At 39.9% G+C, this 18,920-nt stretch overlaps 1 protein-coding gene across 2 annotated transcripts in view; it reads left to right on the top strand.

Annotated features, from left to right (window-relative positions):
- Positions 1-5,897, top strand: part of PPP4R3A (protein phosphatase 4 regulatory subunit 3A) — a 37,547-nt gene extending 31,650 nt beyond the window's left edge. For both annotated transcript variants that reach the window (XM_045807610.2, XM_045807608.2), the window contains exons 11-15: positions 1,479-1,648; positions 2,477-2,619; positions 3,298-3,488; positions 3,877-4,103; positions 5,175-5,897. In XM_045807610.2, coding sequence (XP_045663566.1) covers positions 1,479-1,648; positions 2,477-2,619; positions 3,298-3,488; positions 3,877-4,103; positions 5,175-5,285 — 842 coding nt within the window. In that variant the 3' untranslated portion in view covers positions 5,286-5,897. The remainder of the gene's footprint in view (positions 1-1,478; positions 1,649-2,476; positions 2,620-3,297; positions 3,489-3,876; positions 4,104-5,174) is intronic.
- Positions 5,898-18,920: the final 13,023 nt, after the last annotated feature.

Genomic DNA, 18,920 nt, shown 5'->3' with positions numbered 1-18,920 from the left:
AAGCCTGCAGAGTTGGAGTACCAACTCAAAATAATCGCTCTTGCCCTAATGAATTACTAAAAACTTCACATTTGGCCTGAGCTCTAAAGTACTGATTTTTATTCTAACAAATGGAACTGCCTCACTAGTTCCTTTGTCAAGTGACATTACAAAACACCAAACTCTGAAATCATTGTTTGGGGAAGATAAACCCTTGTTAGGCTTTGACTTAACACACAGGTGCCTCTTACTGTTTAAAATGTCTTATTTCACCATGCTTATGTATTTGGAAATAATTCAGTAGTTAAAAAAAAAATGCAATTACTATTCTATAAATTATTTTGAAACTCCCTGCCCAGAGTGTCACATTAGAAAGAGACACTCTTAAAGAAGTTGCATTGTTAAGGCAGTTTATAGCCAACTGTACCTAACTGGGCATTCACTTGTGGACCTCTTTTCTGCCAACTAAAGAAACATTGAGCTGCTTTACTCCTCTGCCTTCCCACCCAGAAACCGTGTCAGCATGGTTGCCTGGCTACCTGCTCATGAAGGACTTGATTAATAACAAATTGGCAATTTAACGAGCCACTTCCATGATCTCCAAAGAAACCAAAATACAAACACAATATTTAATCTTGCCAACCGAAGACGATGTGACTGCATGAAGTGAGTATGCTTTTTTGAACTGTTTACAATAAGTGGGGCATTAACTTACTGACAAACTCCATGTAGGTAAAGAGGGCTTTGTCTAGCTGTCTGAGTATATTTGGATCTTGACGAATGGTGACTTAAGTAACTCCCCATACCTCAAGATGTAAATATACCTTTTAATCTGTAAGTTAAAGCCTAATTAATTGTAAAAAGGAAAATTAGGAAAAAAATTAAAAAGCATACTCGCTGCAATAAGCATAGAGGACCACATTTTAAACACAACATCCTCTAAATTTATCTCTAAACTATGGGAAGGCAAGTTTTGGGTCATGCAGAGTTCTGTGGGTTTAGAGTAGTTCTCCTGACACATCCAGAAACCAGCCAACGTAAAGTGAACTCAGAACTCTAAAGCCAAATAGTAAAGAGTGTCCAAAAGTGATGATCAAATTATACAGTGGATTGCCCTAAGAAAACAATGGTTTTTCTCTTGTTTTTAAGGTGTATGTAAAACGATATATTCAGAGTTTTCTCATCTTAAGTAGTATGAAGTTAATTCATTTGTTAGCCCTATTTTAGCTTTTATTTTAGATGTAGAGTACATTTTGGTCGTTAGTAAATTCCAGAATTTTTCTGGCTGTCCAAGACTTGTGTTCTATAATGACATACACTACTTTTAGGGTACATTTTTCTGATAACCCTTTTGCAGTCCTTGTCTTTAGGTTCATGCTTCTGGAAGCAGTAACATATCACTGCACGAAGAACTATATTTATTAAGCAGGTCTTTTTTAATAAGTCTAAAATATGGAAGTGTGGTATGTAATTTGAACAATAATGCCTCTGTGTTTCAGGTGCTCTTCGTTTTAAGAGAAAAATTATTGGATTAAAAGATGAGTTTTACAACCGCTACATAATGAAAAGTTTTTTGTTTGAACCAGTAGTCAAAGCCTTTCTCAACAATGGATCCCGCTACAATCTGATGAACTCTGCCATTATAGAGATGTTTGAATTTATTAGAGTGGTAGGTTCTGTATTAGAATGTTGGTTTTAATTGTTTGAGAATATTGAATATGCATTATTAGTATTTTGTCTTATTCGAGATTATATTTGAAGAAAAATTTTAAAAACTTGTAGAAATTCCGTTCAAAGTAATGAAAACCAAAATGATCTTCCCTCAGCAGCTGTGAATCCTTCATAGGATGGCTTCAAAGAAAACTGATCTAACGCTGTCATGGCACTCAGCTCATTTTAGGACAGAATGACAGATAATAGAAAGTATTTGATGTGGTTTTAGTTTGTTTTTAACACTGAGGTTTTCTGACTTTGGACTTTGCCCTCTATTTTTAAAGAACAATTTTGTAACCAGTTCGATTCTTTACTAAAATTAAATAGTAGTCGGCTTGTGGTTCTCCCTCAAGTGTATGTCAGAATTATCTGTGGCATGCTTTTTTAAAAAAATTATGGTTAAATGTTTATCACATAAAATTTGGCGTTTTAAGTGTACCGTTCCTTGGAGTTCAGTACACTAACACTGTTGCACAGCTCTCCCCACTGTCCATCTCTAGCACTTTCCTGATGTGCTGATTTCACTCCCACATTCAACTTGAGTAAAAGTTATCTGGGGCGCGACCTGGGCATTTACTTGAGGAAGACCCGTAGTTAATTCTGAGACACAACAAAAATTGGAGACTACAGAGTAGCCATTTATGCCCTTTTTCATTGTTTTGTTATCTCTGAGATTGGCTAATAATTTAACAAAGTTAAACTGTTTTGGGCAGGTTTATGAATTACCTAAAGCCTATTTTGCTAAAATAACTTCTGTATTTTTCATTGTAATTCTTGTCTATAGGAAGATATAAAATCATTAACTGCTCATGTCATTGAAAATTACTGGAAAGCACTGGAAGATGTAGATTATGTACAGACATTTAAAGGATTGAAACTGAGATTTGAACAACAAAGAGAAAGGCAAGATAATCCCAAACTTGACAGGTAAATTACCACATTTTTTCGCCTATTCATTCAAGTTGTATGGTGGTTGCCTCTTTTTGCTTGTTTCATATTTGGCTTGGCTGGGGGAGGGGATGCACAGTGGTTGTAGCTTTTCTGTAACGGGTACTGTGCATGTTTTCCCGAAGGTGTATGTGGTGTTTGAAGCTAGATAATGAGAAAGAAAACCCAACCAGTACGTGGTAGTGGGGCTTCATGTGTCCAGATTAAAATCAAAATAGGATGTTTTAAAGTCCACGAATTAGGACTTGTTAGTTTCTGAGGTTAACAAGTTTAATAACTGATCTGTAATAGTACAGTTTCCATAATAGTTTGATTCCCCTGGTAACACTAGGTAGGGCGGGGTGCCTAGTTCTATGGACAGTCTGGTTCTTCATTAGCCTCTGTGTAAAAGGATCTGATTTGGAGCACCACTTGAAGACTATCTGAAAGAGTCTTTGGATGAGTCCCTTTACTTTTTTTTTTTTTCTTTTTTAAGATTTTATCTATTAGAGTATGGGGAGGGGGTGAGGGAGAAGCAGACTCCCTGCTGAGCTGGGAGCCTGATGTGGGACTCAGTCCCAGCACCCTGAGATCATGACCTGAGCCGAAGGCAGACCCTTAACTGACTGAGCCACCCAGGCGCCCAGAGTCTATTTACTTCCTTTTCTTTATTCCTAGTATGCGTTCCATTTTGAGGAATCATAGATACCGAAGAGATGCCAGAACACTAGAAGATGAAGAGGAGATGTGGTTTAACACAGACGAAGATGACATGGAAGATGGAGAAGCTGTCGTGTCTCCATCTGACAAAACTAAAAATGATGATGATATTATGGATCCAATAAGTAAATTCATGGAAAGGAAGAAATGTATGTTGAAAAGCTGGGCAAGGAGAAATGGTGGCTTTCCCGCTCTAGGCTTACTCTGTATAACTTGTCAAAAGGAGGAGTATCTACTTTGTTATGACATAGATTTTTAGAGACTTTGTTGCTTTCTAGAATGTGAATTAATAGCTGTGGGTGAAAGTATGGACCAAATTTTCTTAATCTGACTTGACCCAGGAGAAATAACATTATTTCAGGAAGGGGAGGGACACTGAATACTGAAGGTCTCATTCCTTCTCAGTAGTGAACTGAACTTGTGTTTTTCCCTAGCAAGGGAGTGAGCTAGTTAAGTGTGGTTTAGTGCCACCTCATTTGGGGGGATTAAAAAAAGAGGAGGATGGGTGACAACTATTGACACTATTCTTATTTTTAGTAAAAGAAAGTGAGGAAAAAGAGGTGCTTCTGAAAACGAATCTTTCTGGTCGGCAGAGCCCAAGTTTCAAGCTTTCCCTCTCTAGTGGAACCAAGACTTCTCTCACCAGCCAGTCACCTGCAACCAATCTGCCTGGTTCGCCAGGCTCCCCGGGATCCCCAGGATCTCCAGGCTCTCCTGGCTCTGTCCCTAAAAGTACATCTCAGACGGCAGCTATTACTACCAAGGTACATTCGGACTTGCAGGCCTGTCTCAACAGTAATTGTGACTAAGATTTCATTTGGTTACTATCTTTTGGAACTGATCTAACGTTTCTGAATGAGAGAGAGAAATTCTCCACTACCTGAATGTATGGAAAACCTGAGCAATTTCCCGAAGGTTTTTATGACCAACACAAAAGGCTGAATGAATTATTTTCGTTATCTACATTTTAGAACTCAGGTTCAGATTTGTGTCAGAACATTTACAGAAATTTTAAAGTTACTCTATCAGCTTTCCCAGTTAATACCCAGCTAAAGGCTGGTGTGGAGCAAAGGTCAGTATCTGGACACTCTGCTTTTTCAAGCAATATTTATAAAAAAGAATTAACCATCATCAACATTTCATAAGAAAGGATGACAATTTTAACACCAAAAATGTGGACAAGACAATCTCAGAATAAAAACCAATTCTTTTCACTACCTCCTCCTGTCCCAGACTAGCAGTTAACAGACTGGCGTTTGGGACGCGTCGATCTAAGCCAGGAATGTCATGCCCCATGCACAGTTCCTTTTACTCTGACATGAGCGTGAGACCCCTGAGGGCTAAGAAATGAATCAGTGTTCAAATGAAGGGGCAGGCTGAGGGCACCACAGGGTGAATTTCTCCACAGCGCCCCACAGAGGAGCTACAGCGGTGCCTGGAGACGGCAGGGGTCTGAAAAGAGGCGAGAGGAAAGGCAGGATCGCCTTCCTAACTTCTGGTAGTTGGTCTGCCCTCATTTCTGTTAGTCATTAGTCTGTTTATCTTTTGCAGTTTTCAAGATTTTGCTAATGCATTGTTAAGTCTTAGAAACCGTAATTATTAAATTGAAAAGGTTTTATCTCCTGGCTCACTTGTTTAATTTATATAAACTAAAAGTTTTGTTACGGAAAATATAGGAAAAACACAGTGACTTTCAGTTGCATATAATCTCACCGTCCAGAAATAACCACACTTAGTATAATGGGGGCAGGGGTGGTGGTGGAAATCTGTGTCCTTTATCTAGTATTTATGTGTTAAGGTTTGTTTTTTAAAAGCTACGTGTTCTTTCTGAACAGGGAGGCCTCGTGGGTCTGGTAGATTACCCCGATGACGATGAAGATGACGATGAGGATGAAGACAAGGACGACGCGCTACCATTGGCGAAGAAAGCAAAGTTCGAGTCGTAATAACGGCAACTGCCTGTGATCAGTACCTGTTGAGAAAACTGGTTCTCCACCCCTCCCCCCTACAAAATCCACAACAGAGCAGCGGTCTCTCGTGAATGACTGGTCCGGATCAGCCTCGCACACTTGACTCTGCTCTTCAAGTGCCAATTCAATGGAGCAGGAGGAGGGGATACTCTACATTTAGGGGAAAGACTTAAGCCTTTGAGCTCTCCAGCTTGGACCACACATTGCCCTTTTCTCAGGGAAGGAAATGGAAACAAAAAGCCAACAGGGCAGGGGTTTTGTAAGTGGAACTCTGGATTGGCTGGTCAGTTGCTACAATCAGAGTATGCTTTCTCGGACCATGTTTGAGACTCAGAAGAATAGGCTTTTGTGCCGTAATTCTTCAGTAGTTAAGAATGCCAGCAGTTTCTTTGTATAAAGAGACCTGCCTTTAAAATCATACATTCTGAACATTTTAGTCAAGCTACAACAGGTTTGGAAAACCTCTTTGGGGGAGGGGCGAATATAAAGTTTCCTCTTTTTTATCTGTTCCCTTTGCCCTTCAAACTGCAGATTTTTTTTTAAAGTGGGGATTTGTCCCTACTTGATTAAAGATTGAGTGGAATTCTAGATGTGGTCATTTGTGTCATAATTTTTTTTCATTTTGTTTTTGATTTTTTCTCCCCTGAGTGTATGCTTAGTTGTTGAGTATATATATTTGGGACCATTAAAACTTTTTTTGATGTAATATAACCTAACGTCGTGCTGGTACCTGTTTTACCATGTGTAATTTTTGTTCACATCACAGTTCTTAATTTGTTTAGAGTTTTATGAAAGATGGTATAGTTTTTATTGACAAAAACAAAGTAATCTTACAACTATGTGCATACAAAAGCAATACTATTTTGTGACTAAATATTTTATATTAAAATTTACATCAGCAGCTGTCTCGAGAATTCAGGGAAATAGAGTGGAATTTAAAATTTCAACAGTTTTGTTAAACCTAGAAACGTGAAATTAGTATTCCAAAGAGATTCTGAAATTTCGTATCTTGGGAAAATGACGGTACATTAAATCAAAATTGAGGCTGGATGATTTAAAAATAACATTTGACTTTTGAATAATAAAAAGAAAAGTGAAGAGTAAGAGAAACTGTATTAGTTGTATGTTTCTTTTTTTTTTTCTTTTTCTTTCACCACTCCCTTTGGAATACCAGCTGGAGTTGTACGTGGTGGTTCCTAAATAAATACTTGGCCAGAGGACCACCAGCCAGTCCCTTGTTACAGCAGTGTTTTTAAATAGGTTCTTTTTATTGTCTTAGGTGTGCTAAAAATTCTAAGGAAATGAAAAATACTTTAATGTCACAGTCCCTCACTTTTTTTATAACCTTTTAGAACTTACTGAAGAATGTGTTTGCAAATGTGAATAAAAATCCATACCCAGGAAAGGATACTATTTTAAGTATCATCTATTTTAACTGAGTGTCTAACAAGCACTGTGTGCTTCTAGTCTTCTCTTTTGCTTAGTCCTCCGTACATTCTAACGTGTGGTACCAAGAACAAGGTTATACTGAATAGCGGATAGAAAACCAGAAAGTGATAACTTGCTGTAGTCATAAAATAAGTTTTATTGTTGGCTGATTATTTTTTTAACAGAAATTTTAGGTGCATAATTAACTATAAGAGTTTAAGTGTATCTACTACAGTATAGAGCTGCTTGTGAGCCCCAAGTTCTGGCTATTAATAATTGAAGTTAATCAAGTTATCTTGAAAATAAAGAGAAGAAAGATCTTAAGTTTAATTATATTACGTCTTCCTTTGTGCCTTAACCATACTGACTTTCCTGGCTGGGCTCTCGGAGCACTTGGCCTGGTGTGCTGAAGGTTCTTGAGGGGAGGGGCATCCCCTGCTTTCATAAATTCTGATCCAATATTTTTAAAAAGGTACTGACTATTGGCCTTCAACAAGAGATGCCCCTTCACTGACAGACGGTTGCATTTTCTTAGCTATTAGTGATTATAGTGACTGAAGCAGAAAATTGACACAAGTTGCTTTAACAGAAATTAGGTCTACAACAGCTTGTCATTTCATAGAACTTAGCAACAAATTGCTAGAAAGACGACACTGGAATTGACAATCCACCTGATTCAGAAGTCTGAATCTCGAACAGATACTGTCTTGGTAACGGATGTAAACATCATGGTGTGAACAGTTATAAATCGTTATTTTCCATTTTAATGATATGTATTGGTTCTTTTGCATTTTGCAATGTTGAAAATGAAAATAATTCACTTCCCATTTGATTACCCAACAACTTCTGACAAAGACTTATAATTAACTACAGGAAACACCTTGATGTCCTGTCTTATCCAGAAATGCTACCCTGGCTTTTTGTTGTTGTTGTTTGGATAGAATTGAAGCCTGACTAAAGTTTTTCTCCCTGACTGTACTCAAATCCTGCACATAATTTTCTCTGGGAGTCAATTTTTGTGAATTTGGACATGAAGGAGAGGCATGGAATGGGGGAACATTCCTTTTGTTCTTGATTGATTTAAAGCAGTAATCTTTATAAAGTGTGCAAGATTAGAACAGCAAGCAGTTTAAACTGGAAGATATTTTTAAGTGGAAAACGAAAACTTAAGTCAACAGAGTTCTAGTATTTACCATAAATAACTGTTTAAACTGCACGGTCAAAATCACTTTTGAAGGAAAGATCAGGACCTTCAGAATTCTCAATATATATAAGGTTATATTAACTTTTTCTGCCCTAACATCCATTTTGAGCACAAGGGGATTATAAAAACGTTTTTACGGGACGGACTGTTGTCTGCCATGACACTGAGGAAACATGAAGAAGTGGGGCAGTGTCTGCTCTGCTACCTGTGGTACTGATTCCTCTCTTTGGCTTTAATGTTTCCTCTTGGCTCTTGGGAATGATAACTAAAGGAAACTGCGTGTAGAATGCCTCTCTTCAGATAGATAAATGTCTACTGGAGTTGGAGGTCTTGGTCCTTAAAATAGCCCTGGTTGGAGAGACCAATTTCCTTGACCTTTTCGCTGTCTTAGGTAAGTTCTGTGGACTCGGGAAATACAGATTTCTCCAACATGATGCTAAATGGGTTTTGGTTTAACTTACATTCCCACTGTTTTAAAGAAAATACTCTGGTGTATCACATTCTACCTACCCATTGAATGGACCCTTTTCTGTCCTTGTATTTCCTGACTCTTAGGTAAGAAATCCTAAAGCACATGGCGTTACAGAGGCCAAGGTATGGAGAAGACCGCGGATAGTAGCAAATACTGCCTTTCCATCCCCTGATAGCTCCCTTCTTCACCCCTTAAATGCTGGGAATCTCTACTGCCTCCCCATGGGTGCCCGTCTTCCCAAACTCCAGCTAGGGCACCTTCCTTTGCTGTCCCTGACCCAGTCATGCACGCTGTGCCCTAAAGACTGCCTCACCCCGTCATGTGCCCTTCTGAGTGCTCTTCCTGCCTCGCCAGCTGATAAACGTACATTCATCTTTCAGCGTTTGGAAGCGTGCCCCTGACCCTGTTTCTTCCTTGAGGAAGAGGTTTATGCCCTTTTCAGCTTTGTTGCCATAGTAGCTAGTGTGACACCCAGCCCACAGATGGCCCTCCAAAATGTTTACTGGGTGAATGAAGAAAAGACTGAGTAACGTGCACACAGAATATACAGACTGGGAAAGTTTTGGCTGATGCCCTTATGGTCAAGAATGAGTCAAACTCTTGACTCTCTAGATTCCCTCTTTGTGGATGTAAAGGGAGAGCTTGAGGACCTTTGTCCTGTCCTTTGTACCTTTGGGCCTTAGGTTAGTAATACCAACAAGGGGCAACTTTAGTTTACAGAATTACCCCATATAGAGCCATTTCAGCAACTCCTAAAATTCTATTTAAGCTTTCCTGGTCTGTTCCTGGCTCCAGCACCTTTACCTCACTAACTATGCCGCTTACTGGGCCTTTGGATCATAGATCGTCTGTGTAGCCTCATAGCGCTGGACCCCGCCAGGAGCTACCGATTCCACAGAACACTCAGCTGCTGGGATCAGACGTTCATTAAATCTCACTCTCTTACTAAACGTTCGCATCTCAGTTTATCTCCTGGAATGTGAGATCCGAGAAGCAGGCCCAGATGCATGTGATTCTCTTCGTGCGGCTAGCGGTATCACAATACAGATGACAGGCAGGTAGACACGGAGATAGTAAATAGGTCAGAGGGATTTCCTGTGTAGAATCAATTGATACTTGCCAGGCATGATAAAGAGCCTGGAAAATGTAATCACTCAAAACTAAAGCACTTCACTTTAGCATTAAGTATCTTTTCACAGAATCTGTTTTTGTTGCCTTGCAGAAAACAGATTGACCTGACTTTAATGTTACTGTAATTCATAAAGAAATTGCTACTTCGGGTTTTCTTATCCTAAACTGTAAAGCACAACTCAAGAGGAAGAGAAGGAAATAATGAGACGGTTCATTAAATACCCTCCAAGATGGTTCTGTCGGGTTTGTGCTGTGAGGTGGGAGTCCCATCAAAAACACTAAGAGCCCGGAAAAATTTAGCTTTTAGGATTGTAGGGTGGCTTTCAAAATGTTTAGGTGAAGAATGTGAGGAACAGCTGTGAGTGAAAACGTTTCACCCAAATCCACCCTGCCCCCACTGAAGCCTTTCTGAGAGCCTATTCTGGAAAGGTAATAGGGGTTGGGTGGGATGGGTGAAATAAACCAAAGAGGCTGAGGGAGTACTCAGGAAATTTCATAATCTGTGCTCCATGCATGCTGACTGATCGATGGAGTCGAAGAGCAGATTTCTTGGTAGAAATTGGTGAAAAGTTGAGAATATAGACCAAGTATTATAGAAACAGCATAGTCAGAAAGGCCTGGGTTTGAATTCTCACTCTGCTACTAAGACCTTAGGCAAGTTCCTTGAGCCTTGGTTTCCCCATCTCTCATGGAAATAACATCACAACACAAGTGTAAGGACTTCAGAATAGATGTGTGTGTAGAGAGAGAGAGAGAAAGAGAGACAGCAACTCTCCCAGTGGCAGCTACTCAATGGATGGTAGCTAATGTGTTATATTAACATGGTCCACACCCGGAAGGAGATGGCTATGGTGTGAACCCTTCACAACCCAAAACTGCCTGTTTTTAGAAGTCACTCATAATCTCTGCAGTGCAGGGCTCGGTATACAATATACTGGTTAAGATTATACATCCAAGAATGGCACAGTAAGGGGCTTGGCAAATCCTCCCTCAAAAAGCAATTTAAAAACTGGGCAAAACTGTCAGAATGAACCATTTCAGGACTTTGGAAGTTAGTCAAAGACATATAACAAACTGAAAAAAGTTGATTCAAGAATCTCAGTAAGAGGGGGCACCTGGGTGGCTCAGTTGGTTGAGCGTCTGACTCTTGATTTCAGCTCAGGTCGTGATCTCATGGGTCATGGGTTTGAGCCCCATGCCAGGCTCTGCGCTCCGTGGGGAGCCTGCTTTAGATTCTTCCTCAACCTTCTCCCTCTGCCACCTCCCCCTTCAAATAAATAAATCTTTTTTAAAAAAAATCTCGGCACAGTGAACAGTCTGTGGCATTTTGGTCTGGGGTTCCTCCCGTCTCCACCCTCCCCCACTCCCTCAGCTCAACCTGCTGGTAGTCCTACCAGCACAGGACAGCTGTGAACTCACTGTCACAGCTGGGAGTGGCTCACTCGGACTGCAGGAAAACACACATACTCGCCTGTTCACAGAAACAGTAGCTTGACCAAGAAAAAAAAAAAGGATTCAAATTATTAAATTCAGAAATGAAAGCTATTTGGTTGGGGCCGTTGTTACCAACTTTATAGAAATAAAAATAATACAGGAATTTTTTTTTTTTTAAATTTTAGATGTGTGGGCATGCAAGTAGGGAGGGGCCGAGGAAGAAAGAATCTGAAGCAGACTCTGCACTGAGCGGAGCACGGAGCCTGATGCGGGGCTTGATTCCACGATCGTGAGATCATGACCTGAGCCAATAACCAAGACTTGGACGCCCAACCAACTGAGCCACCCAGGTGCCCCAACTATAAAGGAATATTATGATTAACTGTATACCAATAAATTAACTTATATAAAATGGACAGATTCCTGAAAGACACGAACTACTGAAATTAACTCAAGAAGAAACAGACAAAAATCTGAACAGACCAGTAATCAAAAACTTCCCAACAAAAGTCCAAGACCAGATGGCCTCACTGGTGAATTCTACCAAATATTTAAAGAATAATTAATACCAATTACCAGACTCTTCCACAAATCAGAAGAGGAGGGAACACTTCCAAACTCATTTTACAAGGCCAGCATTGCCCTGATACCAAAATCAGACAAGGACACCACAAGAAAATGACAAGCTCATACCCCTGATGAGCACAGACACAAAGATGATCAACAAAATACATTATCAAACCAAGTTCAACAATACGTTAGAAGGATCGTACACCATGATCACCTGGGATTTTTTCCAGGTATATAGGGATGGTTCTGCATCCACAAATCAATGTGAATGTGACACATCAATAAAATGAAAGATAAAAATCCATGGGTGCTCTAGAAAAAGCATTTGGCGAAATTCATCTAATTATGATTAAAACTCTCAAAAAAACAGGTAGATCTAGAGAGAAGACACCTCAGCATAATAAAGGCCGCATATAACAAGCCTGCAGTGGACATCGTGCCCGATGGTGAAAAGCTAAAAGCTTTCCCTCTAAGATCAGAGACAAGACCAGGATGCCCACTCTTGCCACCGTTGTTCAGTATAGCATGGGAAGTCCTAGCCAAAAATATTAGGCGAAAAGAAAAATAAATGACATCCACTTAGGAAGTAAAACTGTCAGTATTTGCAGAGGACAGGATATCACAGAGAGGACGCTAAAGGCTCCACTAAAAACCTGTTAGAAGTGGTAAATTCAGTGAAGACGCGGGGCACAAAAATCAACAGATGAAATCCTGTTGCATTTCTGCACACTGACGACCAACTCAGAAAGGGAAGTTAGGGCTCAGGATCAAGGTAGCGCAGGAAGATCCTGAGAGCTCACCTCTTCCCGCAGAGCCCGAACTGTAGCTGCACACAGAACTGCCGCTGGGGAGGAGCTAAGAGCAGCGGACAGACCACTCCCAAGTAAGGAGATCAGAGAGTCACGACAGGATGCAGGGTGGAGACGTGTCTGGCCAGGACCCACAACCCCACAAACACAGAGGTTCTTCCTGAAGAACACGGGGTCCAGGCTCCATATTGGGCTCCACGGCTTGGGGACCTGCCCTGGGAAGATGAGCCCCCACAGCACCTGGCTTTGAAAATGGGGGGCTTAATGCCTGGGAAGAGCCTGGAAAACCAAGCCTCTGCCTGCAAAGGGCGCCCCCACGTCTCACTCTCCAAGTCCCAGTGCAGAGGGAGCGGTCTGAAAAGTGCCTGGGTTACATGGGAAGGAAATCTACTAACTGAGGGCACTGCCAGAGGGGCAGGGATCCGTTAGAACATTCCCTGGTGAGGTAAGAACTGGTGGGCACCCTTTTTGGGGGACGGTGGGGGCGGGGCACTGACCTTCCACCTGGAAGCCCAGCGCCGGCAGCCACCGTTTCTGACGGTCTCCAGCCGCTCTGCTAGCACTGCCCGCCCCTCCCTGCTGTTCCCCTGAGGACGTGTTCCCCCAACACACCTGATGGACCTGGAGCCCCTCCCAAGTGGCTCTCTGCCACCTCACGAGGTGGGTGGGCTCAGCCAGCACCGGAGCTCTTCGAAGTGCTCTTAACCCACACAGCAGCATGCCGGCAGCAGTGGTGGCCAGGCCGCGCAGGCAGGCAAGCCACGGCCACGCTTGCACCCGAGCCCGCCCGGGCCAGACCAGTGGCAGCTGGACCTCACAGGCAATCGCTCTGCGGGACAGCCCCGCACGCCCGTGAGCCTGCACCAACTGTGACCCATCCCTAAGAGGATGGTGTTCACAGCCCACACAGTGGACACTCCGAGGGCACCTGGCTCGGGGGACCAGGGAGGTTTGTGTTACTGGGTCCTAAAGGACACCTGCGTAAAGCCACTCCTTCAAAACCGGGGGACTACCTGGCCTACTTAACACATAATACTAAGAGAGTTGGGCAAGATGAGGAGACAAAGGAATATGCTCAAAATTAAAGAATAAGACAAAACCTCAGGAAAAAAGGAAACAGATCAGCAACTGACCTCATAAGGAGTTAAAAGTAATAGTCATAAGGATGCTCAATGAACTTCAGTGAAGAGATGAGCACAGTGAGAACTTCAACAAACTATGAAAGGGAACCAACCAGAGCTGAAAAATAGATTAACAAATTAAAAAATACTCTAGATAGACTCAATAGCATATAAGACGATACAGAACAGATCAGTGATCTGGAGACAGGGTAGTGAAAATCATCCCAGATGAACAGCGAAAAGAAAGGACATTAAAAAACGAGGCCAGGGTAAGGAACCTCTAAGCAACATCGAGCATGCTAACATTCACATTACAGAGGTCCCAGAGAAAGAAGAGGAAGGGGCAGAAAACTTATTTGAAGAAATACTAGTTGGAAACTTCCTAACCTGGGGAAGAAAAGACATCAGGCCTAGGAAACAGAGAGACCCAAACGAGATGAGCCCAAGGAGGTCTGCACCAAAAGAGATAATAATCAAAATGTCCAAAATTAAAGATGAGAGAATCTTAAAAACAGTAAGAGAAAAAGCAACTAGTTATATATAAGGGAAACCCCATAAATCTACCAGCTGATTTTTTAGCAGAAACTCTGCAGGCCAGAAGGGAGTGGTATGATATATTCAAAGAGGAAAAAGGGAAAAACCAACAACCAAGCATACTGTACCTGGCAAGCTTATCATTCGGAACTGAAGGAGAAACAAGAGTTTCCCAGACAAACAAAAGTTAAAGAAGTTCATCACTCCTAAGTCAGCCTTACCAGTACTGTTCAAGGGACTTCTTTAAATGGAGAAGAAAAGGCCATAATAGAAGAATATTATAAAAGGGAAAAGATCGCACAAAAGCAAACATGAAGTAAAGGCAAGAGGTCGATCACTTATAAAGCCAGTATAAAGGTTACAAAGACAAAGGTAGTAAAATCAGTTATACCCACAGAAATTAGGTGAGGATCTACACAATAAAAAAAGGACAATATGACATTATACACATAAAACATGGAGGCAAGAGGAGGAAAAATAAATGTGGTGCTTTCAGAATATGCTCGAACATAAGTGACCGTCAGCTTAAAATAAGCGACTATATACGCAGGATGTTCTGAATGAGCCTCACGGTAACCACAAACCACAAAACTCAGACACACAAAAGAGATAAAGGCATTCAAGCATAACGCTAAAGAAAGTCATTAAATCATAAAAGAAAAGAGCAAGATAAGAAGGAACAGAGAAGCATGGAAAAAACGGCCAGAAAACAACAAAATGTCAACCAATAATCTATACCTATGAATAATTACTTTAAAGGTGACTGAACGGATAAAACAAACACACAAACAGGACCCATCTACATCCTGCCTACAACAGACTCACTTCAGACCTAAAGACAAATACAGACTGAAAGTGAAGGGATGGAAAAAGATATTCCATGCAAATACAAGTGGGGGGAAAAAAAGCTAGGTTAGCAGTACTTACTCAGAAAAAAAATAAACTTTAAAATAAAGACCATACCAAGAGACAACAAAGTCATTCTGTAACGATAAATGGATCAATGCGACAATAATATAGTAAATGTAAAGATGTACGCACCCAACATAGGAGCACCTAAATATATAAAGCCAACATTAACACACACAGTAAGGGAAACTGAGAGTAATGCAGTAATAGCGGGGGACTTTAACATCCCATTTACATCAATGGATAAAACATCCAACAGAAAAATCAATGAGGAAACAGTGGCTTAGACCAAATAGAGTTAACAGATATTTACAGAACATCCCATCCAAAATACAGCAAAATAGATACCTTTTCAAGTGCACACGGAAAATTCTCCAGGATAGATCACATGGTAGGCCACGTAACAAGTCTCAATAAATGTAAAAAGACCGAAGTTATATCAAGCATCATTTCTGACCATGATGGCATGAAACCAGAAACCAATTCAAGGAAAAAAACTGGGAAAACACAAACATGTGAGGCTAAACAACATGCTATTAAACAACCAATGAGCCAGTAAAGAAAACAAAGATGAAATTAAAAAATAACTTCAGACAAATGAAAATGGAAACACAGTTGTCCAAAATCTATGAGGTGCAGCAAAAACAGTTCTAAGAGGGCAGTTTACAGTGATACAGACCCACCTCAAGAAAAAAGAAAAATCTCAATCTAATTTGACACCTAATGAAATACAAAAAGAAGAATAAACAAAGTCCTGGGGCACTGGGTGGCTCAGTCAGTCAGGCATCTGCCTTTAGCTCGGGTCATGATCCTGGGGGGTCCAGGAACGGGGCCCCGTGTCAGGCTCCCTGCTCAGCAGAGAGTCTGCTTTTCCCTTTCCCTCTGCCCCCCACCCCCCGCTTATGCCCTCCCTCTCTCTCTCAAATGAATAAAATATTAAAAAAAAAAATAAGCAAAGTCCAAACTTAGAAGGAAATAATAAATAAATAATAAAGGACAGAGTGGAAATAAATGAAATAAAGACTAAGAAACAATAGAAATGATCAGTGAAACTAAGAGCTAGTTCTTTGAAAAGATAAGCATTTAGACAGAGTCATCAAGAAAAAAGAGGACTCAAAATCAGAAATTAAAACAGCAGTAACAACAACCAATACCCCGGAAACACAAAGGACAAGAGACCACTAGAAATAATCATATGCCAACAAATGAGATTAGCTTTAAGAAATGGATAAATTCCTAGAAACATACAACCTTCCAGGACTGAAACAAGAAACAATCTGAATAAATTACTAGTAATGAAGTTGAATCAGTAATCAAAACTTCACAATGAACAGAGGCCCAGGACCAGACAGCTACATAGGTGAATTCTACTAAACATTTAAAGAAGAGTTAATACCTATCCTCAGACTATTCCAAAAAACTGAAGAGAAATGAACACTTCCAAACTTTTATGAGGCCAGAATTACACTGATACCAAAACCAAAGACACCACAAAAAGAGATGAGCAAACCAAATGAACAATACATTAAAAGGATCATTCACTATAGTCAAGTGGGATTTAATCCAGGGATGCAAGGATGGCTCAATATTCCTAAATCTCCCATGCAATACATTAACCAAAAGACAAAAATCATATGATCATCTCAATAGATGCAGAGAAAGCATTTGATAAAATTCAATATCCAGTCAAGATTAAAAAAAAATGCTCAGAAAAGTGAGTATAGAGGGAACATACCTCAACATAATAAAGGTCATATATGATAAACCATATTCAATGGTAAGGTCATACTCAATCGTAGAAAAGCTGAAAGATCTTCTTCCAAGATCAGAAATAAGACAAGGATGCCTACTCTTGCTACTTTTATTCAACAAAGTATTGGAAGTCTACGCCACAGCAACCAGACAAGAAATAAAAAACCATCCAAATTGGAAAAGAAGTAAAACTGTCATTATTTGCAGATGACATGATACTTTAGATAGAAAATCCTAAGGACTCCATTAAACAGTACTAGAATAAATGAATTCAGTGAAGTTGAAGGATACAAAATTAATATACAGAAATCTGTTTCATTCCTATACATTAATAAACTGCCCAAATGAGAAATTAAGAAAACAATACCATTCACAACTGCATCAAACAAAAAACAGAAACAAACAAACCTAGGAATAAATTTAACCATGGTCAAAGACCTGTAGTCTGAAAACTATAAGATATTAATGAAAGAAACTGAAGAGGACACAAATAAATGGAAAGACATACCATGCTCATGGACTGGGACAATGAATATTGTTTAAAATGTCTACACTACCCAAAGCAATCTCTAAAGATTCAATGCAATCTCCATCAAAATAATCATTGTAGAAATGCAAATCAAAACCTCAATGAGATACCAACTCACACCTGTCAGAATGGCTAGTATCAAAAACACAAATAACAAGTGTTGGCAAAGACGTGGAGAAAAGGGAGCCCTTGTATATTGTTGGTGGGACTGCAAACTGGTACATTCATGATGGAAAACAGTATGTGGGTTCCTCAAAACATTAAACAGAACTAGCATATGAACTAACAGTTCCACTACCAGATATTATCTGAAGAAAACAAAAACACTAATTTGAAAAGATACACACACCCCTATGCTTGTAGCAGCATTATTTATAATAGCCAAAATATGGAAGCAGCCTAAGAGTCCTTCCATCAATAGATGAATGAAAAAGATACAATATAATGAATACACACACACACACACACACACACACACACACACACACACACACACACAGTGAAATATTACTTGGCCTTAAAAAGAATGAAATCTCCCATTTGCAGTAACATGGATTGACCCAGAGGGTATTATGCTCAGTGAAATAAGTCAGTCAGAGAAGACAAATTATGCAAAAAAAAGTTATGAATATGATTTTACTTATATGTGGAACCAAAGAAACCAAAGCAAATTAACAAAAACAAAAGAGAAACAGACTCACTGATGCAGGGAACAATCTGGTGGTTGCCAGACAGGAATAGGGTGGGTGATGGTCAAAATACAGGAAAGAGATTAAAAGGTACAAACTTCCAGTTATAAAATAACGAAGACACTGAGACACAAGGTACAGCACAGGAAACAGAGTGAAGAATATGTAACAGCTTTGCATGGTGACAGATGGTGGCAAGATTTATCATGGTCGTCACTCTGTTATATATATATGTGTGTGTGTGTGTGTGTGTTGTACACCTACAGCTAATATTCTATGTCAACTAGAATAAAAAAAGAAATTAAGAAAACCATCCCATTCACAATTGCTCCAAAAAGAAAATACCTAGAAATAAATTTAAACAAGAAGGTGAAAAACCTATACACTGAAAACTATGTAAGACATTGATGAAAGTAATTGAAGACACACAGAAAAGGAGACATGTTCTGTACTCGTAAATTGGAAGAAATAGCTGTTAATATGCCCATACTACCAAACACAATCCACAGATTCAATGCAATCCTATCAAAATGCCAGTGGCACTTTTTGCAGAAATAGAAAAAAACGATGCTAAAATACGTATGGGACTACTAAAGATCCCGAACACCCACAGGAATCCTGGGAGAGAAGAGCATAGGGGAAGGCATCACACTTCCTGTTTCGAACTATATTACAAAGCTGTAAATATCAAAAGAGTAGGATATTGGCCCAACAACAGAAACTAGATCAATGGAACACAATAGAGAGCCCATAAATAAATCCACACATATATGCTCAATTAATTTACAACAGAGAGCAAAAATATACAATGGGAAAAAGACAGTCTTTTCAATAAGAGGTGCTGGGAAAACTGGACAGTTACATGCAAAAGAACGAAACTGGACCACTAACTTACAGCATACACAAAAATTAACTCAAAATGGATTAAAGACTTGAACATAATACCTGAAACCATAAAAAACTCCTAGAAGAAAGCATAGGCAATAAGCTCCTTGAGATGAGTTTTGATGATTTTTTGGGTCTGACACC

The sequence above is a fragment of the Ursus americanus genome, chromosome 26 (assembly GCF_024610735.1).
Source record: "Ursus americanus isolate L20-20 chromosome 26, mUrsAme1.1.p, whole genome shotgun sequence".
NCBI lineage: Eukaryota > Metazoa > Chordata > Mammalia > Carnivora > Ursidae > Ursus > Ursus americanus.
This window is presented reverse-complemented; position numbering and strand designations above follow the sequence as displayed.